This window comes from Mixophyes fleayi, chromosome 10 (assembly GCF_038048845.1).
Source record: "Mixophyes fleayi isolate aMixFle1 chromosome 10, aMixFle1.hap1, whole genome shotgun sequence".
Lineage (NCBI taxonomy): Eukaryota > Metazoa > Chordata > Amphibia > Anura > Limnodynastidae > Mixophyes > Mixophyes fleayi.
This window is the reverse complement of record NC_134411.1, coordinates 70,884,576-70,908,218: the sequence shown is the minus strand read 5'-3', so window position 1 is coordinate 70,908,218 and position 23,643 is coordinate 70,884,576. Positions and strand designations below refer to the sequence as shown.

General features: G+C 42.8%; 1 protein-coding gene across 1 annotated transcript in view; it reads left to right on the top strand.

Moving 5' to 3' along the window:
* Positions 1-23,089, top strand: part of SNX20 (sorting nexin 20) — a 38,652-nt gene extending 15,563 nt beyond the window's left edge. The window contains exons 2-4 of the mRNA XM_075188859.1: positions 2,422-2,576; positions 4,925-5,064; positions 22,309-23,089. Coding sequence (XP_075044960.1) covers positions 2,429-2,576; positions 4,925-5,064; positions 22,309-22,995 — 975 coding nt within the window. The 5' untranslated portion in view covers positions 2,422-2,428 and the 3' untranslated portion in view covers positions 22,996-23,089. The remainder of the gene's footprint in view (positions 1-2,421; positions 2,577-4,924; positions 5,065-22,308) is intronic.
* Positions 23,090-23,643: the final 554 nt, after the last annotated feature.

Sequence of the window (23,643 nt, the reverse complement as noted above, 5' to 3'; positions counted from 1 at the left end):
TGTATATGTAGTAGAGAATGCAGGCACTTTATATATGCTAGTATGTTTGTACTTGTGGGCACAGACTCCTAAACCTATTAGGGAGTCTCTGGTTCACAGTTAAAGTACTTTGAGGGACTTATATACTATGTGGCACATTGCTCTCTATGTTGCGACCGGCTCGGCTCGGTACTCGGATCTGCTAAGTTCTGGTGTGTTCTGCTAAGTTCTGGTGTGTTCAGTTCTCGGGGAAACCGAGCCTGAGCATCTCTAATATATATATAGTGACAGAAGAACAGGAAAAGTAGTGAATAGCGGGTATATAAGTCAGGAATTTCTGTGATTTGTGTTTTAAATCCCCAGGGAGAATCTTTGTGGTTTGGAAAAGCTTCCCAGAGATTGCCTTCAGCTGTAAGAAAAACTGGTAAGGGACCATAGGGTTTTGAATGGAGAGAGGAGGGTGGGCTCCATTCATATGTCCCATTTTGGGTTTTCCAGAGAGCTAAGAAGTTGCTGGCTAATCAGGAGTTACACCTGATGAAATGCTGTTAAAACGCTGCTAGGGTCACTCTCTCATTACCTGGGGAGGACGTCAGATGGCTCCTGAAAAATACTGCAATTTATGATCTGTAAATTCTGTTGTTTTGTGTATGTGTGGGGCACTAGGTCCCTCACTTTAGAGAGCGAGTGCTCATGTTTTAGTTAGAAGCCAGATGACAAGGATTTTATTCATGTTTTGTTTTATTTTCATGCTAGTAAATAAAACTAGCTGAGGCCATTTAAACTGAAGCACTGGACTGGTGTGATTTATCAGGTTGAAATGAGTGAACTTCAGCCGTCTACCCCAGCAGACGGTAACCCAAATATGATCTCATGACAATATATATTATATAATTCTGGAACAATCGCACAACACCTCCAATATAATAGTTGTGGGTGCCAGGTTAAATGAGTTGCACATATAATCATGAGGCAGCCCTTGAGAAAGGTGCCTCACAAGCACTGAAATGTCCATAAGGTATTCTCTGACTAATATTATTATGAGATATGTTCCTATAGTGCCTTTTCAAGATAAGCACATTGCAATCATGCTGCCATGTTGTCAATCATGCTGCCAATTTGTCTGTTTTGACCTGCTGCCATGGATGGCACAAAGGAGCTGTTTTGCTGTGGATTTTAAATGCTATAACACAAGCCATTTTTTTTTTGCATATGGAGTGCCAGTTTTCCAGTCTGATTTGGACAGGATTATATAAGGTTTCACTATAGATAGATAGAAATAGATATAGATCATACTTGCCAACTTCTTCTCGTTTGCTTCAGGGTGTTCCCGAAGAGGTGGGCGTGCGGGGGCTGGGCTTGACGAATCGCGACAATTTGGCCCCACCCCCTAAACGATTGTCACAATTTTGGCCAATTACAGCAGGTGGTGGGGCTAAGATGACGCAATATTTGTGTCATTAAGCCCCGCTCCCCCGCCACTTATCTATTGCGGGGGAGAGAACCAGGAGGTTGTCCTTCTCTTCTGGGAGCCCGAGAGGTCTCCCAGAAATGTAGTAGTCTCCTGAACATTCCGGGAGAGTAGGCAACTATGCGTTAAAGAAAAGCAGCTAATGAATCTCTAGAGGCTGAAGTGCCTTTTGCATTTCTGTCTCCATTACTGAAATAATGTTGTCTTGAATGTCAGTCTTTGATTAAATCTTGGTCTCCATGAAAATGGCCACCTTCATGGGCATCAATACATGGACATAGGACACAATTTCTGAACTGTGTCGTCATGCCACAGATGGTGAAGACAACCATGTCTTGTACTGGCTCAGCAACAGGGAGAATGCCAGACTCTCCAGGGAGTGAGGGAGATCACCCCTATTTCAGGGAGTCTCCCTGACATTCAGGGAGAGCTGACAAGTATGATATAGATATATATATATACTTTGCTACAGGTGCATATAACACAACTAACCTCCCACACCAGTTTGTCTGGAGACCTGAACAACTAATCTGTACTGTGGCTAACGTTTAGAAGCCTGGATTGCCTGAATGATGGCCAAGCCCCTCCTACTTGCCTACTAATGGGCCCACAGGAGTTGCCTAACCTAAAATACTCTGTGCTCATAATTCTCATAAGTTTCTTCACAAATTTGACCTATGACAATTAACACATAGTATGAAACATTGATTGATTCTTAAAGTTTTTGTGGGTTATGTTCATAATGATTTTAGTTACTAGGACATATGTTATAAAATGCCCCCCCCCCCCATCCCACACACACATACTTTTTGACAACTTCTCATTAGTTAAACATGCCCCCTGATAACGGCGATGGTTTTGGGGGTGACATGGTATACAAGTTGTAATTTGCAAGCTACAGACATACTGAATCATTGTAATGTCCTATTAACACTGTCCATTAAATATATGAAACCAGTTTGTCTTTATAGGGTCATTATGAGTGCTGAATGCTCTAACGATGAAGGACAACTAATAATAAGAGATTCACCAACATTACTAGAGGAAGCAGAGCATTCTGGGAATGAAAAAAATAAAGAAACAGATGAATTAATGGATCAATTTCAAGAAAGTGACAACCACTCAGGTACATGATTACTAAGTTTCACGTCCTTCTTTGTTTGTGGAAAAATTAGCTTAATATGGATAGATATTTGTTATATTTACCTACACATAAGGTGCAAGTATATAGATTTTTGTCTTATAATAATAGGAATAAAACGAAAGAATTAAAGGAAAAAATATACAATAGTGTAATACAATTTAATTCTGGATTCAAGTGTTAGATGACAAATTTGTACTCACATAAGTGTCTGTAGTGTAATGTAGGTATCAAAGGTGGAACTAGCAAGCTGTGGGTCCCAGTGCAGGGAGGCGGGGAGGAGGGAACCAGGGCCCCTGACCATTTGCATCTGCCATGTAGCGGGCCCCATTATCTCCATGGGCCCTGGTGCAGGGCACCTGCTACACCAATGGTAGTTCCGCCATGATAGGGATAAGTCAGCATATCAAATAATCAACCTTTTCTAGAGATCCATTTAGCATAGAGCAGTGGTTCCCAAACTTTTGCAGTTCACGGCACCCTTACAGTGTCCAAATTTTTTCAAGGCACCCCTCCAAAATAATTACTGAGCAGTCCTGTTTTAAAAGTAGTTGGGTCAAAAAATTGTAATAAGTATTTAGGTCACGACAGAAATACTTATTTAGTTGTATGCAAAAATGCCCCCTCTGCATCCAGACACTCTGCCCCCTCTGCATCCAGGCACACTGCCCCCTCTGCATCCAGGCACACTGCCCCCTCTGCATCCAGGCACACTGCCCCCTCTGCATCAAGGCACACTGCCCCCTCTGCATCCAGGCACACTGCCCCCTTTACATCCAGACACACTGCCCCCTCTGCATCCAGGCACACTGCCCCCTCTGCAACCAAGCACACTGCCCCCTCTGCATCCAGGCACACTGCCCCCTCTGCATCCAGGCACACTGCCCCCTCTGCATCCTGGCACACTGCCCTCTCTCACGTTGCCCCCTCTGCCCTCTGTCCCCTCCTCTGCCCTCTGTCACGCTGTCCCCCCTCCTCTGACCTCTGTCACGCTGTCACCCTCCTCTGCCCTCTCTCACGCTGTCACCCTCCTCTGCCCTCTCTCACGCTGTCACCCTCCTCTGCCCTCTCTCATGCTGTCACCCTCCTCTGCCCTCTCTCACGCTGTCACCCTCCTCTGCCCTCTCTCACGCTGTCACCCTCCTCTGCCATCTGCCCTCCTCCTCTGCCATCTGCCCTCCTCCTCTGTTCTCTGTCCCCCTCCTCTGCCATCTGACCCCCTTCTCTGCTCTCTGTCCCCCTTCTCTGCTCTCTGTCCCCCTCCTCTGCTCTCTGTCCCCCTCCTCTGCTCTCTGTCCTCCTCCTTTGCCATCTGCCCTCCTCCTCTGCTCTCTGTCCCCCTCCTCTGCCATCTGTCCTCCTCCTTTGCTCTCTGTCCCCCTCCTCTGCCATCTGCCCTCCTCCTCTGCCATCTGCCCTCCTCCTCTGCCATCTGCCCTCCTCCTCTGTTCTCTGTCCCCCTCCTCTGCCATCTGACCCCCTTCTCTGCTCTCTGTCCCCCTTCTCTGCTCTCTGTCCCCCTCCTCTGCTCTCTGTCCCCCTCCTCTGCTCTCTGTCCCCCTCCTCTGCTCTCTGTCCCCCTCCTCTGCTCTCTGTCCTCCTCCTCTGCTCTCTGTCCTCCTCCTTTGCCATCTGCCCTCCTCCTCTGCTCTCTGTCCCCCTCCTCTGCCATCTGTCCTCCTCCTTTGCTCTCTGTCCCCCTCCTATGCCATCTGACCCCCTCCTCTGCTCTCTCTCCCCCTCCTCTGCCCCGCGCCAGGCGCCAGCTATAGAAAAAAAGAAAGCAAACAGAAACCTGCCAATCCGCACGGCGCTAAGACCCTGCAGCCTCCTCACTCGCGTAGCTGTCACTGACGTTGATATTCAGAGATTGGTAAGTTTCTGTTTGCTTTCTTTTTTCTAGGGCTGGCCCACGGCACCCCAGTGACAGCGCTGCGGCACCCCTGGGAGCCGCGGCGCACACTTTGGGAACCGCCGGCATAGAGCATATTTTCACTCTCCAGGAGCATATAACAAAAAAGGATGTGATTTGTTTAAAACATGAATATCTTTAATATCACATAACAATCACAATATAAAGATATTAACAGACTCCTTTAAGCAAGTATATTAGGAATCAGTGTAGATTTTATTTCCTGTTGATGTGAAGTTGTTGAAAACCCAGGTAAAAAGTCATATCAGAAATGTTCCAAAGTGGAGTCTGCAATCGACCAACGCGTTTCAATACTGAAGTATCTTTCTCAACTGCTACCTTGAGAAAGATACTTCGGTATTGAAATTCTAATTAAGCCAAATTTAATATGTCATTATTGTTTGAACTTATATATTTCTAGGTCCAAATGAACATCACCTCATGACTACCAAAGAACTTCAGCTTTACTGGAAAAAGGAGAAATATGAAGGAAAGCCTGTCAAACTGCTTTTTGAGATCCAGTCCACCCGCATTGCTGAGGATTTCCTTTCCAAGTTTGTGGTAAGGCAACAAAATGAGAATAACTATGTGGCGGCCATATCAAATAACATGACATTGCATAGTAATTGTGTCTGATCAGTGTGCATGAATGAGGTAATGCATCCAAGAAAATGTTATTGTCACCTCAAGGTAATGGCTATGTAACAGGTGAAACGCAGTGTGTATTCACCTTCCAAACCTCCTTTGTGCAGCGCAGCATTCCAGCAAGCTACTATTATATAAAGGAATGCTAGTATTTTACTTTTGATTCATAGACTTATTCTTCTTTGCAAATTATTTCCCTTCATTTTTAAGCTATTTCCAGACTGTTCCTTTATCAACCATCAGAATATTGCCATTGTCTAATTCTCTCTTGATTTCTTAAATAAACTTATTTTAGAACTGCTTTCCAGCTTGTTCCACTTTGCTTGTACATCTGTAAACATAGCATTCAAATAGCCAATGTAATCAGAATCATTTCCATTTCCCAATTGTAGAGCCAGCAGAGATTTGAGGTCTGCATTACATAGCCACTAGTCAGGGGAGGGCTGGCAAATTTCAGCCCGAGGGGCAAGACACGTCTCAGCAGCCTATTTTAAAGGGAAAAAAATGCAGGTGGCCCTGTGACCTAGCCCAAAATAGCCCACTATGGGACCAGCCCGAGGGGCAGATGCCCCCCTGCCCCCCAGCCCCGCCTGGCCGTGCCACTAGTCATGGATGTAACTAACTAGAAATCTGTGGGTCCAAAAGAAAACTTTTAACAGGCCTTCAAATGTTATTATTATTATTATTATTATTATTATTATTATTAACATTTATTTATATAGCGCCACTAATTCCGCAGCGCTGTACAGAGAAATCACTCACATCAGTCCCTGCCCCATTGGGGCTTACAGGCTAAATTCCCTAACACACACAGACAGACACACAGACTAGAGTCAATTTGTTAGCAGCCAATTAACCTACCAGTATGTTTTTGGAGTGTGGGAGGAAACTGGAGAACCCGGAGGAAACCCACGCAAACACAGGGAGAACATACAAACTCCTCACAGATAAGGCCATGGTCGGGAATTGAACTCATGACCCCAGTGCTGTGAGGCAGAAGTGCTAACCACTTAGCCACCATGCTGCCCTGTTATTGGGATGGATACGTTCAGTCCCTTCCCTCCCCTTTCCTCACTTATCTTACCGGACCAGATGCCCAGCTCTGCTGCTTTACTGCACTTCCTGCTCAGAGAGGAATTTAATATTGGAATATTAGAGGATATGACAGATTAGAGCAAGGCCCAGAAGTGCATGTGTACCGCTACACAGGGCCTGACAGTTGATGGGCCCTAAAGGGTAGACAAATAATGCAGATTCTCAGTCATTGTATAGTCACCAATGATTGGGCTTTAGATGTTTAGCCACCAGAGATTTCAGGGCAGCATTGTCTAGCCATTAGTAATTGTGAGTTTACTTTGTTTATCCAACAGTTATTGGGGGTCTGCATTGCATCCTTGCCTTTAGAGATTGCAATTTGCACATCATAGTGCTCGTCAGTGATTGGGATATGTCTTGTATAATAATCTAATAAAGAAAACAAAAGTTTAATTTGAAGTCCAATGTGCAAAGTCTAGATATCTTTATTGTATAGTGATCACCAGGACATGGTCTGCTTTATATACAGGTCTCTAGAATAGGGTCTTCATTGTATAATGGTATCCTAATGCAATGGTTACTGGAAAGGATCTATTGTTTAGGGGTCAGTAGAATGTTTGCTGCCATCAGTATACAAATATATGGAACGTATTAAATACACTGTGTAGAAGACCTGCTTTTCGCTCAGTGCCGATCTTCATTTGTAAAATCAAATGTAAATGCCCTTATGTGCCCTAGTCAGCCCTTACCAGTGAATTCAGGCAGAGAAGCAACAGGGTCTTAATGAGGATGAAGGCAATCTATACTTGGCTTACGGCTTCATCTAAGCTCACAACATCAGAGTCACATCAAAGGGACGTAGTTTTCATTGTATGAAGCAGGGCTTTCCAAAATAATGTGGGGCTTATTTTACATATTCCCTATAAATAATATATTTTAAGTTTAGCATATGCCATATTGGTTCCTGTTGGAAGGGGACCCTTCAGCTGCTATAGTCATCAACACCTTTCTTAATAGTTGTACCATTTAATAAATAAAGTTTATTTTTCCCAGTAACTCGATCCATCTTATTTCAATGGATGCACTTACCAATAGTCCCACTCACTATTGTTTTTATGCCTTCTTTTTTAAATGATCTCTTTATCATAAGCCGGCAAAACACTTGTCATCTAATGAGCCAACTTGTGTTTTGCCAGCCTTAGGGCTTTTTGCTCTTTGATAAATAGTCCCCTATATGTGAAATACCATCTAAATTATGTAAGGATTCTGTTTGTGAGTTTTATACTTCCTAACAAATTATGCATAAAGTACCTCCATTGTGAACAAGCCCAGACAGTGTGAAACATTTATTTAAAAAACAATGGATCTATGTTCCTTTTGGTCTGCTGTCCTCTCATTCACCTCTGCTGTACTTTGTGTTACCATTCTTTCTGATCCCAAGCATGTACTCCTCCCTTTACCTGTCCCTAATCTTCCCTCCCACACCCATAGATTATTCAGACACATCATGATCATGGTGACCTGCCAAATTGCCGCTTTTTAGAACAACCCATCTTCACCGACACTGCATTCGGGCTGCAACCAGGTGTGGCACATTTACCAGATGGAACATATTAATAGGATCCTGAGGGACTCCTCCATCTATTTTCATAAAATCTGGGCCCCATGGACCTCTTACCATAATCAACCATTGGTTCATTACTAGATGGGCTTCTATCCTAGGTGAATGCAACCCACTACCACACTACCCTCTTATGGCTCCACTCATCTTGCATGATCCTTTGTTTCCTCTCTTTTCTTCCCAACCTTTTCACCCTACTACCAAATTTGGAGCTTTAGGAATTAAGACAAGTGGTGTGACCATGTTGCGCTGGTGGGCATGGCCATGTCATGATGGGGTTGGCATGTCTAGTGTTTCTGAAGCATTAAGGCTGCCCTTTACAACCCTCCCAAAACCTATGGCACCCATTCACTGTAATGGGACATGCCTTCCAAATTTCTGATAGGCGGGACAAAGCTGTGCCAATCAGGATGGCGGGGCATTTGCATTCAAAATTAAAAAGCAAAGTAAAGAGAGTGCCATCCCAGGAATTCTGCATGCATGTGTTCTTTTTACATAATTCCAGGCCTAGAACTGTTACGAGCCGCGGCGGTGCCCAGCCGCCGCGACTCACTCACCTGCGTCCCGGCCGTCGCTATGGCGACCGGGACGTCACTTCCGGCCCTGACCCGGCCGTTGCCGGGGCAACGAGAAGACGCTTCAGCGCTGCGTCCCGGCAATGAGAGGAAGCCGGGCGCAGCGCTCACCATATGTCCTAGCCTGTGGGCTAATTAATGCAGCCTATTAATTATGCTGGGGGCTGTGTCTAATTCAGAGCTAGGCTCTGATTGGTGGCCAATGGTATTTAAGGCAATGAGGTCTGCTGCCTCATTGCCGGTTATAGCTCCTGTGTTCCAGTCTGCTAACCTGCTAGTTCCTGTCCTGTATCCTGATATCTCTATTTGACTCCCCGTGTATGACCCTTGGCTTTGATTTGGACTTTGCTCGTGTTTCCTGTGACCCTGATCTTTGGCCTGTTTACCCGTTCTGCTATTTGCCTGTGACCCCTGACCTCAGCTTGTTCATCGATACTGTTGTCTGCTGCCGGCCCTTGACCTCTGCGTGGACCTGACTCCTCTTGCCTAGGTTCTCCCCAGCTGGTACGCACTTCACGACCCTCTGTCAGTCTGCGGCCCAGTCTGTCCCCACCATCAGGGGCTCCAGTGAACACCTGACTGGCAGAGTAGATTCCGGGTTGTGTTGTGCCGGCTGGAGGGGTTCCTAACATTATAACCGGCCCACTCACGGAGACGAGGTTGGAATGGATGCAAGTGGATCCTCACCGTCTCCGGCACAAGCCCTAGCAGCCCATGTTGAGTCCTTATATCAGATGATCCAGGGATTGGCTGAGCGTCTGTCTGTTCAAGAAGAAGCCGCAAAAGTGTCACAACCCACTCCAAGTTCCGTCTGTGAACCTAAGATGAACTTGCCGGATCGCTTCTCTGGAAATAGGTCCCTGTTTCGGAATTTCAGGGAGAGCTGCAAGCTCTATTTCCGATTGAGACCCCGCTCCTCCGGGTCAGAGCATCAAAGAGTCGGGATTATCATTTCCCTTCTACAGGGTGACCCCCAGTCCTGGGCGTTTTCCTTGCCGCAGACCAGTCCTGCCATGCAGTCAGTAGATGCTTTCTTCGAGGCGTTAGGTCTACTATATGACGACCTGGACCGTACTGCCTCCGCTGAAACTCATCTACGGGCCTTGAAACAAGGCCGGCGCTCGGCAGAGGAATACTGCGCTGAATTCCGTAGATGGTCACCTGATAGTGGATGGAATGATCCTGCCTTGCGGAGTCAGTTCCGTCTTGGCCTGTCGGAACAGGTCAAAGACTCTTTGGTGCAGTACCCATCTCCTACCTCTCTGGAGGATCTGATGCACCTCTCCATTAAAATCGACAGGAGTTTCAAAGAGCGGAAAATCGAAAAGGAGACATCATCACCTCTATCCGGCTTCATTCCTGTTCCCACGGATGGTGATGAACCCATGCAATTGGGGGCGTATCGTCTCTCCCCTGAGGAAAGAGACAAGAGAAGATCACAGGGCCTATGTCTCTATTGCGGCACAAAAGGCCACTTCTCCCGTTCCTGCCCGAATAAGCCGGGAAAAGAGCATGCCTAGGGAACGAGGGGAAAGTTCACCTAGGTCTGCAGATTGTCTCCCCGAAAAACGCCGTATTGATCCCTGCACAGCTCATGTTTAGTGCTCGTTCAATGGACCTGTCCGTCTTCGTTGATAGTGGAGCTGCAGGCAACTTCCTGGACATCGGGTTCGCCCGCGCTGCTAAAATTCCGATGGTAAAACTCAAGTCCGCTATTACTGTCTGTGGATTAGATGGAGGTCCGTTGCCTGGTGGCAAGATTTCCTGGGAGACCTCGCCACTACAATTAAAAATCGGAGCTCTCCATTCAGAGTCAATAACCTTCCTTCTTATCGATTGTTCATCAGTTCCCTTGATCTTGGGCCACCCATGGCTTTCCCGTCATAACCCTGTCATGGACTGGGTAAAAGGAGAAATTGTCCAGTGGAGCTCTTACTGTACACAGTCCTGCTTGTCACTGCCCCTGCGGGTGATTCAGTCTATTCCGGAGCAGCTTCCCTCACAATATCATGAGTTCTGGGATGTGTTCTCCAAGAAAGCTGCTGACACCTTACCACCTCACCGTGACTTTGACTGTGCCATCGAGCTTATTCCTGGTTCCAAGTTGCCTAAGGGTCGCCTGTACTCTCTCTCTGGTCCGGAGACCAAGTCCATGCAGGAATACATTGAATAAAATCTGGAGAAGGGCTTCATCAGGCCATCTAAATCTCCCGTAGGAGCAGGATGCTTCTTTGTATCCAAAAAGGACGGAGGACTAAGACCCTGTATTGATTACCGGGGATTGAATCTTATTACAATCAAGAATACCTATCCCCTTCCGCTCATCTCCGTATTATTTGATCAGCTGAGAGGTGCTACTGTCTTCTCAAAAATCGATCTTCGTGGAGCGTATAACCTCATCCGTATCAAGGAGGGAGACGAGTGGAAGACGGCATTCAATACGCACTCTGGCCATTATGAATACTTGGTTATGCCGTTCGGTCTTAGCAATGCACCTGCAGTATTCCAGGACTTAATCAATGAGGTTCTTCGGGACTTTCTTGGTAGTTTCGTGGTCGTCTATTTAGATGATATCCTCATCTATTCCAGATCTCTGTCTGTACATCAGAATCACGTTAAACAAGTTCTACGAAGACTGCGAGAGAACCACCTTTACGCCAAACTAGAAAAGTGTGAGTTCGAGGTGCAGAAAGTATCCTTTTTAGGTTACATAATCTCTTCTGAGGGATTCTCCATGGATCCAACTAAGGTTCAGGCTATTCTAGATTGGGTGCAACCAAACAACCTTAAGGCGGTGCAGAGGTTTCTGGGCTTCTCCAATTATTATAGAAGGTTCATTCCAGGTTTTGCGGACATCGTGGCTCCCATTGTCGCCCTAATCCGTAAAGGAATGGATCCAACTAATTGGTCGCCTCAAGCAGTAGCCTCATTCGAAAGCCTGAAAAAAGCCTTTGTCTCTGCTCAGGTCCTTAGACACCCGGATCCAGCTAAATCATTTGTTCTTGAGGTCGACGCCTCTGACGTTGGTGCTGGGGCTATATTATCACAGAAGGACCCTTATACTAATCGTCTACACCCGTGTGCCTATTTCTCCTGCCAGTTCTCTTCAGCAGAAGCCAACTATGATGTCGGGAATAGGGAACTGTTGGCAATCAAATGGGCCTTCGAGGAGTGGCGACATTGGCTGGAGGGTGCTCCACATCAGATCTCTGTCATTACCGACCACAAGAACTTGCAATATATACAATCGGCCAAACGTCTAAATCCCAGACAGGCCCGTTGGTCGTTATTCTTTACCCGGTTCAATTTCCTGATCACCTATCGACCGGGTTCCAAAAATGTCCGGGCAGATGCTCTGTCCAGAAGTTTCTTGGCACACCACGTTCCAGTTTCGAACCCAGAGCCTATTATTCCTCCTTCCATAATCCATGTTGGATTAACCCAAGATCTGAGTATCACACTTCAGAGATTCCAGAAATTAGCCCCTGATACTACTCCGGAACAACGTCTTTTTGTTCCAGTCCATCTAAGGAAGGCGGTTCTTGCAGAGGCGCATAATAGTAGGTCTGCTGGACACCCTGGAGTTTATAAGACGCTGGAGATCCTTTCCTGTACGGTCTGGTGGCCATCCTTGTCCGCTGACGTCAAGAGTCATGTCCTCTCGTGTGAAATTTGTGCCAGGAACAAAGTCCCCAGGACTCGCCCGGTGGGTCAATTGCTTCCATTGCCCATTCCTGCAAAACCTTGGACACATTTGTCCATGGATTTTATTGTTGATTTGCCACCTTCTGCAGGACATAATACTATTTGGGTTGTGGTGGACCGTTTCAGTAAAATGGCACATTTCATCCCATTAACCAGGCTTCCTACAGCTCGAGATCTGGCCATTCTCTTCATACAACATGTTTTCCGGCTCCATGGACTTCCTTCCGATATTGTTTCTGATCGTGGTTCACAATTCATAGCACAATTCTGGAAATCCTTCTGCACCCTCCTCGGAATCCGGATCAGTCTGTCATCTGCATACCACCCTCAGTCTAACGGGCAAACTGAAAGGGTTAACCAAGCACTTGAACAGTTCCTCCGATGTTATTCCTCAGAATTCCATGACAACTGGTCATCTTTGCTGCCTTGGGCAGAGTTTGCCTACAATAACTCATCTCACTCATCTACTCAAACTTCCCCGTTCTACTGTAACTTCGGTTTCCATCCCAGGTCTAATTCTCTGTACTCTCTCAAATCTGCTGGTATTCCGGAGATTCATTCCACAGTTGCTGATCTGAAAGTAATTTGGGGGAAAGTTCAGTCCTCCTTGAAAAAATCCTCATTGTCGGCCAAAATTTTTTCGGATCGCCACCGTACCACCTGCCCATTCAAAGTGGGCCAGAAAGTATGGCTATCAACTAGAAATCTTAGGCTTAGACAGCCTTGTAAAAAACTAGGGCCTAAATTTATTGGGCCGTTCATGATTACCAAACAGATCAATCCGGTAGCTTTTAGATTGAAGATTTCTAGTTCACTAAAAATTCCGAACACATTTCATTGTTCATTGTTGAAGCCGGTATTGTATCCTAGCCAATCCTCAACTGTGCCTGGGGGAAGTTCGAGTAAGCCACTAAGATATGTGGTTCAAAGGATTTTAGATTCCAAAAAAGTGCAAGGACAGGTGCACTTCCTGGTGCAGTGGAGGAACCGCGGGTTAGAAGAGCGATCTTGAGTTCCGCGAAGACAACTCCATGCCCCTAAACAATTGAGGGAATTCTTCAGGAGGTTCCCAAGAAAACCTGGATGTCGGGGTCCCTCGACCCCTCCTCAAGGGGGGGGTACTGTTACGAGCCGCGGCGGTGTCCAGCCGCCGCGACTCACTCACCTGCGTCCCGGCCGTCGCTATGGCGACCGGGACGTCACTTCCGGCCCTGACCCGGCCGTTGCCGGGGCAACGAGAAGACGCTTCAGCGCTGCGTCCCGGCAATGAGAGGAAGCCGGGCGCAGCGCTCACCATATGTCCTAGCCTGTGGGCTAATTAATGCAGCCTATTAATTATGCTGGGGGTTGTGTCTAATTCAGAGCTAGGCTCTGATTGGTGGCCACTGGTATTTAAGGCAATGAGGTCTGCTGCCTCATTGCCGGTTATAGCTCCTGTGTTCCAGTCTGCTAACCTGCTAGTTCCTGTCCTGTATCCTGATATCTCTATTTGACTCCCCGTGTATGACCCTTGGCTTTGATTTGGACCTTGCTCGTGTTTCCTGTGACCCTGATCTTTGGCCTGTTTACCCGTTCTGCTATTTGCCTGTGACCCCTGACCTCAGCTTGTTCATTGATACTGTTGTCTGCTGCCGGCCCTTGACCTCTGCGTGGACCTGACTGACTCCTCTTGCCTGGGTTCTCCCCAGCTGGTACGCACTTCACGACCCTCTGTCAGTCTGCGGCCCAGTCTGTCCCCACCATCAGGGGCTCCAGTGAACACCTGACTGGCAGAGTAGATTCCGGGTTGTGTTGTGCCGGCTGGAGGGGTTCCTAACAAGAACTTTTACTTCCTTGAATCAGCCACGTTGATGAGCCAGATTTATTTTTATTGCAGATATCCCAGGAAATTCACATTTGTTTCTTAATGTTTGTTCTAGACAACGCCTCCTTGTCTGGTTGTTTGTTGCATCACAACCACTGAGAATGTCTTCTGTAGGGAATTTCCAAGCCATGATGTACCCAAAAGTATCTCTTCATTCACAGAAGAGAATTAGTAATCCAATACAGAAATTAATAAAATATAGACAGCTGATAATTTCAAGAATAAATTGGATAGTGCAGTATTTTGTTGACTCATCTTATTTGACATAGGGAATTCCCCACCTTATTGCCAGTTACCGGAATCTCAGTACAAGAGGGAGCTGTAAGTGGCATTCCAATAGACTTCCTCTTATAAAGAACTCCATATAATGTGCAAATAAGGGAACACTGCTGTACTCCTCCCTCCAGTTGTAGTTTATTGTTTGAATGAGACTTGCAATTATTGTTTGTTGTGATTGTTGCTTTCATGAGCCATTCAGAATCACCAAGAACTTTCCGAAAAACTATTATCATTTGAATTATAAGGTCTATTTATTAAAGGGCAAAACACATCTTAGGATGGCAAAAAAGAAGAAAAATCAATGAAAAAGATGCTGTATTCTTTAAATAGCATTTTTTCACTGGTCAGTATATTAAAAATATCACTAATAGTACTGAGCATATTATTACAGATGCCTTGAAAAGTCAACTATGTAGTTTAAACACAGCCTCAAGAGCCTTTATTCATCCTGCCACTGTGAATTTGTTTACCCCAGACACTTTTAAAACTGCTGATCTGGTACCTTACTTACTTGGGATCAAGTTGTTTAGCCTTGAAAACCTCTATGGAAATCCTGTGTGTGTGGATTTAGACCTGTGGTCCAGAGTTCCCACCTCTGTGGCATCAATACGTGGAACTAAAAGTTCCCAGGTACTGGGTTTCAGTAACTCAATTTATCTGCTTTGGAGGCAAAGGCATCTCTGTGTGCCACAAAAAGCTGCCTGCTCATGTCCTGAATGTAGTCAAATGTCAAATAGCTTCCAACTGGAAGAATGTTAATCCTCCTTTGTTAACCGCCACAATTCCCAGTATTTGGTTAACTTGTCATATGGCACGTATTACTGCTATCTTACATATCACACCTGTAAATTTCAAAGGCACATGTTCTCATTGGACAGATTTTTATGAGGCCGAACCACCCTTGAGTACCATTTAATCTATTCTGTTGGTTGAGCTCCTCTTGAATAAGTAGTGTGTAACGATACTGGTGGTGTTATCTGAAGCCCAATAGCCGAGTAGATATCCAGCGAGTAGTCAGACGTTTGCCGGGTCGGTACACAAGTGAGTAGTCAGACGTTTGCCGGGTCAGTACATAAGAGGGTAGTCAGACATTTGCCGGGTCGGTACACAAGCAGGTAGTCACAGATGCAAGGTAGAGTAGCAAGTAGCAGGAGCTGAGCAAGCAGAATACTCAAGCATATGTCTGGACCAGGAAGTGCCATTTATAGGCCCAAACAGGATCCAACATGGTTTCTCTTTGATTCCAAACTGGCCATTTTGGATAAGGGCAAATATAAGAGCAAATGTGCAAATACAGAGACCTCTAGTGGTCGGAGGTGCAAATGTCAAAGTAATTCCTTACATAGTGACTCTCTCATCCTTCCCCTTGCCCCACACCCGCTCTCTCCAGGTAGAGCACACACTTGTGTTCTACTCAGAGGGAATGCTCATTCTGAGGTTTTTTTGTACTATTTTTGTGATTGATTGTCATGTTGGTAGAAACTGTGCATTTGCTGAGTGTACAGCGACATGGGAGCCTTAGGTATTCATACTCATACCCATTACTGTATCACCCTGCTGTGTGGTAGTGGGTGTGAGATCTACTGTCTGTATAAAATCAATTAATTTGGTACTGCTCCCCTTTTGTGCACAACCCTGACTAGTGCTAAGTGGCTTCAGGTTTTTTTGAGACATATTGTATTTGATATAGTTACTGCAGCCGCATCTTTAATACCAGAAGAAGAATAAACTTCGCTGCTCATCGACATACAAATCTAAGCTGAGATACTCTCCCATCGCCAGGCTCAGTTATTGGTGGGATTGCTTACCCACGCTGTGTATATTTCTACTGACTGATTGTCACTACCATTCTCTGTCTGCAAACAAACAGTAGACAATGTGGGCAAAACTTTAAATGCCACAACCTCTGGCAGACTTGATCGGTTTGCCCGATCGACTACATCCTATAGTACTGGAGAGGTGGAGCAGCCTGATCCTCTCCAATGGGAGGCAGTGTTCCCGGCTTTTTTCATAGATATCCGAAAGAGTAGGGCCCAATATTTTCAAGTAAAGAGAAGGCTAAGAGAGCTCATACTCCCATTTGCTATGCTCTTCTCTGCAAGGCTTAGCATTGTGGTAGTTGGTGCAACATTTTTGAAACCACAACAGATACTACTACTTGGTTGGATCACAATGAACCTAGAAGACTCTAACCTGGGTAATAAGGGCTTCTGTTTTCCTTGTTGGGATTTACCTGTTACATATCACAGGTGGACACTCCAAGTATTGTATACTTAAGTTTTGCTGATTGATATTTTCTTTTATCTAAGATAATGTTATTTAGTATAGTAGAGAATTGTAATAAGTGTTATTAATATAGCACTATTACAATATATTCTTGGTATTTTCTTTAGTGATCTACAATGTTCTGAGGGTATTTTGGTTACAATTAGTTAATCTATTACAGTGGAGAGTTAAAATACAATAAACTATATATATATATATATATATATTTTTACTGTAATTAAACATGGCTGGTGAGACCACTGTTTTAGTATTTACTATATGCCCATCCCCATATTTAGTTTTGTGTTTTTAGTAGCATATCAACTCTGGTCTCCTAAGAGATAGCGGGGATGTGCTGATGGAAATATTTGTGATTAAGGTATGCAAAGTTTGGGGATGGGATAACAAGGTGGATGGCTGGTTTGTTACCAGTTTAATAGTTGAGATTTATTGTATGTGATTAGAGTGATTCTAAAGTGCTAAGTTTTTATGTTTGATTTATACAATATTGACGGGTGGTGCAAATGGGTGCTTGTGGGTATTATGGAAATGGCTCAGGGAGTGGGGTGCTCAAACTGTTGTGCTAAAGTCTACCATATACATCTAGCATAATGACAGCTGTTAAAGCTTTAAAAAGAGACCTTCACATAATATCATGGAATATTAGAGTGTTAAATAATAAAATAAAACGGTCTTTAGTGTTGAATCAAATAAAAAAATGGACACTTTTAAAGCTTAACTCAGGGAAACCCTGATTACCTTTTCTAAAAACAATAAACAAGAGCTATTAGCAAAAACGTGGGATGCTGGATTCTGATTATATTATATCTCACTCAACCTTGGTGAGAACTAGCTGAGGGAATGAGCTGACTACCTGCTATAAAAATCTAAGCATAGACTACTTTTTGCCAAGCATGTAAACTATGCGTAGGCTCATAGTAATGGTAGTTTTCTAATGTTACAGCGCATACAGAGAGTACCAGTGCAGCTGTCCCCATGTTATAGATGGTACAGGTGGAAAGCACTTCCTGATGCCAGACAAGGCTAAGGTCTTCTACAATTATTATGCAGAGGTATATATATTGTGGGTTCAATACATTGTGAGCGACTGACTAGGATATTTAAACAAAACCGTTCTCCCCCAGCTCTCAACGGACAGTAAATCTTACCTGGACTCTCTGTTTTCTTTGGAAGAGGTAGATGATGCAGTAATGTGCTTCCCAAACAGCAAGGCCCCAGGGGTGGATGACCTACCAATAGAGCTTAAAACAAAACTAAATAAAATATATTTTTTTAAAAAGCTTTTATATAGTAAAACATTTGGTATATATAATATAAAAGTCATGTCGAATCTATATCAGATTGTTCACCTGTAAGTGTCAGTTTATCAGTTATGAGCTCATCAGCTGGAGAGAATTAAATACACTGCATGGTTTGAGTGTATAATAAACTCTGCTTTATTAGTTACAAGTCCCTATCTATATAGCAAAAATCACGTATTACAGAAAACTACGCCCCAAAAGGTTTTAGCCACTCATGTTCCCTTTACACAGATGTTAATACAGTCTCTCATTATCAGACAGGAAAACTCCACATGGGGGGGGAGGCGGGGTTGCTTATCTCCTGTCTGGTATGTCCAAGGTTATAAGCATAGCCTTGCAAATAATGAATTACTCCTACAAAACAGGTGCATCTAATCAGTCTTTAAGCTATAACAGAACAAAATGGCTATAAGGCAACAAGTTGGCGTCAGCTTAGCAAAATCACATTTATCATTTACATATCTACCTCCGCCTACTAGAAAATAATATTAATTCCTGCTTTTGGAGGGAAATAAGTAAATTTACAGAATGAAAAACTATTTCCTGCATCATTAAATATTATTTTTTCAGTTTCTCTATTAACGCCATCTAACAAATACCGCAGCGATACTTGATTAGTAAGCATTCCTATGCCAAAGCAATAGTTACAGGCCCTGTAATATTGACATATTAATGAATGATGCACAGCAATTATATAAGAGTATGCAAATGCAGCCGACAAAACACACCTGCCACCAAAAGAAGAAGGGATCTCAAAAGGCCTTTAAAATGAGGATGTCCTTGTCCGAATCATGCAGTGAAGAAGACAGTAACCAATGATAATGTTTGAGCAGCATCTTCATTTAGATTACACATAATTTTCATTATTCTGTGTGAGTGCACAATGTTGAAACATGAGCAATTCTTACTACATTATATATTATGTATTCAGGACTGCAAATTTGCTGTGAACATCTCCATTTTTTTATTGGGCGACAGCACAAATCAAACATCTGGTAACAAGGTTACAGCAGTATAATAAAACAGTAGCATTGCATGAAAATGAGTACTGAAACAAGAATAGTTGAGGAAGTGACAGGGAGGGGAGAGTCATGCCCCACCAAGCCCAGGGAGAAGTTGTTCATGACACTCTTTATGTGCTCCATCTAGCAAATATACCAGATTGATTTATCGCTGCCAGGATCAAGCAGTCTAGGGTCAGGGGATCCCTAGACTGCCCCCATCTGGCAGGTCATGGCATTACACATGTGTAGTATCTACTTATGAAAGTATTTGTGGGCCCAAGGATTTGGGAGAGGCAAAAGAAAAATTCTGGTGAGAAATGAACACTGCTGTCCATAAGAGACCAAACCAGATCAGATCCTTAACTTCCATCCAGATTCTTTACCAACTTGGGACGAAAGTGCCCATCTGATCGCATTGACACCAGAAAAGGCCCAAAGAGGATGGAGAGAAGACACAAATCCTGAAGGATGTTAGGAACAATCTGTAGTATAGTTTGTAATTGTTTTCTTGATCCATGCACACATTGAGGTTGTAGGTATTTTTTAGCACATTGTAGTCCACTCAACATGTTCTGTAGTGTATACAATATATATTTAAGATTTAACATTGAGCACAAACCTAAGGGTTAGCCCAATTCTATATAAATCATTTATGGGCAGAGCAAAAAAAAATATTTTCTTAATACAATAGCTTTAGGATTGCAACTAGCACACATGGTGAGTTAGGCATGTCTCATATAAAACCTTGATGCACAATGTGAAACATATGCATATAAAATCAGCATTTCTCTCTGCAGGCGTTTGTTTTTTATAACTTTTCATTTTTGAGTGATACAAAGTATACTCTTGCAAACCATAGCAATCACAAAGGTTACGTTTTCATTACAAAACAAGTGTGATTGTAGGGGTTGTAAATAAGGGCGGGGAAGGAAAAGGGGAAACAGTATTGGGGGTAATTTACAAACAGGACAAAATGCGGAAGCAGAGTACCTGTGTTTATGCCAAGCATTTGAGGGTCATGTACAGATACACATCTTATCTCACAATTGTCCTAATTTGCAGACCATGAATGGTATGGAGCTTAAAAAAGTAGTTTGCTTTAAAGTGGATCTTGGTGGGTGGATTGGTGTGGGGTTTGGATAGATCAGGGGTGGGGCTTATTTTGTCCTGATTTCACGTATTTATTTCATGGGTCACATTTGCACATTTTAAAACATGAATGTTTTGCACTGAGTTATGTGTGTATATCTATATACACAATAATAATACATATAAAATGCATGTAGATCATACTTGTCAACTATTTTCTATTGGCCGTCAGGAGATCCACGGAAGGTGAGTGTGTGGGGGCGGGCCCCGGTGAATTGTGTCATTTTGGCCCCATCCATATGGGGTGGAGCAAAAATGACGCAATTCTACCTGTTGTAATAGGTTAACATCACCACGTTAACCTATTAAAACAGGGCGCGGGGCCACGATGACGCGTGAATTGCGTCACTATGCCCCACCCCTACCCATTTCACCAACAAAGTTGTCAGGATCCAAGAGGTTACCCTGATCTCTCGGGAAATAGGGAGGACTCCCAGAAATTCAGTAGTCTCCTGGACATGCCGAGAGAGTAGACAACTATGATGTAGATGCCACAAAAAGCATTCAATTAAAGTGTAGGTAAATGTCTGATTACATCTACCTCAGGAGACAAGTAGAAACACCATAACTTCATTTGAGTATCAAATCCTCTTAGAAATTCAAGTACTGGGTCATCAGGTATCTTCAGCAGTAGATCACTTGTATTTCCAAGACAGCACAGAAGTGCATATAATACAGGCATGTTGTTCACAAGATAGTTCCAGGCATGTTCTGACATCACTTACTCCTCAACTGATCTTTTATGGCATTTCAGCTTAGCATAAATCTATGTGAAAATGCAAAGTCATTCTTAAATTATTGTAATTGTGTGATTAAAGGGGTTGTCCAATTGTAATCAAAACTTACCCACTCATACAGCAAGTACAGGGAGTACCCCTAACATTCACTTGAAGCTGTGTGCAGTGTACTGTACAGAATAGCTATTTCCAAATCCGCTGGATAGCCACTGTTGAAATTCACTGTATAACCACTAACACATCAACAGTATTGCCCCTTTCAAATTCACTGTATAGCCAAAGTTTTATTCACCCTACAGTCACTATCAAATTTACTGTATAGTTACTATGAAATTCACTGTATATCCATTCTCACATTCACTGTATAGTCACTAATAAATTTGCTGTTTAGCCATTATCACATTCACTGTATAACCTCTATCAAATTAACTGTAGAGTCACTAATAAATTCACTGTATAGCTACTATCAAATTAATTGTATAGCCACTAATAAATTCACTGTATATCCCTTATCACATTCACTGTATAGTCTCTATCAAATTCACTGTATAGCCACTAATAAATTCACTGTATAGCCACTAATAAATTCACTGTATAGCCACTATCACATTCATTGTATAGCAACTATTAAATTCACTGTACAGCCGCTATCAAATTTACTGTATAGCCAATATCAAATGCACTGTACAGCCATTATTTAATTCACTATGTGCCCATTGTTTAGCATTTATTACTAGCATTTATTTAAAAAGAAATTGTAATTTAGGCTTAGTTCTCCATTAAGGCATTGTAAGATCATTATGGCAAAATAACAGATATATCACTGATTGATACCTTATCTTTGATAAGAGTTAATGCTTTATTTTTTTTATCAATTGGTGTAAAACATTCAACTACAATTTTTGCGATTTATTGAACGGAAGCATTATTTTGAATACATATAATTCAAGAAAAAAACAAATAGAGCAACAAAAGCATTAAAAATATAAAACACTGTTTTTCACATAACGTGACATATGGTTAAAAAACAATCTCCAGGATACAAAATCTTCCCATAAGATTAATAAATTTGTTTTTCCTTGGACTTGTGCATAATCATACTGTGCTCTCTGAGGAGTGGACCTCTAATTGTTGTAATTTTTTTTTTTTAACTTAAAAGGTTTTTATTAAGTTTTTAGTAAAATAATATGTAACAAACATGGCAGTTACAACAGAGTACAGAGCATAATGTAGATCCAATAAATCAGTCAGAACTGCCCATAAACAAACAATCAAGAAAGAAACAACAAACAATAACACAAGAAACATACAAATACACACAAGATAAAGACTTCAAGGGGGAGGGGGAGGGAGACAGACAGGGGGGCAAGAGTCGGAGACTGGCCGTATTAAACCCAATCAACCCTAAAAATACATTTTGAAAACAGGACATCTACCCTCCAGAGGGGTATACAGCATGGGAGAGTTAGATGGCAGACACAGGTCTGTACCCTAAGAAAAATTCGTACCATGTGAACCATTTAACCAGGGGTGATGAAGCCCTTGAGGTGAAGTTAATTGTTGGAATTTAATGATAGCTAATCTGTAACAATTATATTTCACAGATGTACCAGATCGTAATCATAAAGACAGGAAGTTTTGATGGAAAAAAAGTCTTCATCGAGCGAAGATACTCTGACTTTGAAAAGCTTCACAGGAACTTATTAAAAGACTTTCAAGATGAAATGGAAGATGTATTGTTTCCAAAGAAGGTTCTAATGGGAAACCTCACCCAGGATATGATTAATAAGAGGATACTGGCCCTTAAATATTACCTTGGAGAGTTGTATACTATAAAATGTATAAGAAAGTCCAGGAAATACAGAGACTTTTTTATCCAGCCAGAACTAGAAGATGGGTACAGCTGTGTCCGAGGAGGACAGTATGGCAAAGCCATAGAGACATTTCAGCAGGTTGTCTACCTACAAGAAAAATTGGCCCCACATTATCCCAGCATTATGGTACCATCTCTATGTGCCCTGGTTGTATGTCATAAAGATATGGACCAATCAGAAAAGGCCTATGAATTTGGAGTAAAATCAATGGAACTTCTAGAGAAACATACAGGACACAAATATTGCATCCCTTTACTGGACACATTGATTTCATTGGCTTATAAACTGGGCAAGGACTTTGTGTCTTTACAGGGAAAACTACAAAAAGCTGAAAGAAGGATGAATAAAGGGTTTGAAAGTAAGATGCTTACTCTGAAGGAACTTGTAGTGCAGGAATGCATCCATAGAGAAAGATAACTTTTTCATTTAAATGTCATATTTTTGTTTGCTGAAAGTGTTCATTTGTGTTGCTGATAATTTAATATAATTTAATAAAAAGTTGTCATACTTCTGATTTCATCACTTCAGTATTCATTATGGAAACTTGTGAGTGTATTGTAAGGAAAACACCCCCTTATGTAAATGATTCTGGATATTACAAGTAACCTTGCATTTTTGTGACCTGTATAAAAGTTTTTCTATAGTCACAACTCCTTGGTGTCTTATTATACATTTATTATGTACAGCAGCAGTACATTAGTCAATTTATATACTGATAACTTATTGCATGGTTATAGGGAGTTTTAAAACATGAATTTATAATTATACTGCAATATACATAGAAGTAGACTGGTGGAGGACTTAAAGGATAAGAAAAAATATTGCCCTTGAAAAGTTTTCTCTTTATTCACATTTGGACACATGTATATCTGATCATCCTTTGTAAACAATCAATAGATTAAGATTAGTGTCACAACCAAGACCTACCTGAGCATACATGACATGGGAGTGGAACAGGGTTAATCGGCAAAAAAAACACCCAGTCAGCATAAAAATTACTAAAACTCTCCAAAAATATAGATCTCATTTCTACAAAGTCTTTACACCACTAAAATTTAGTTAAAA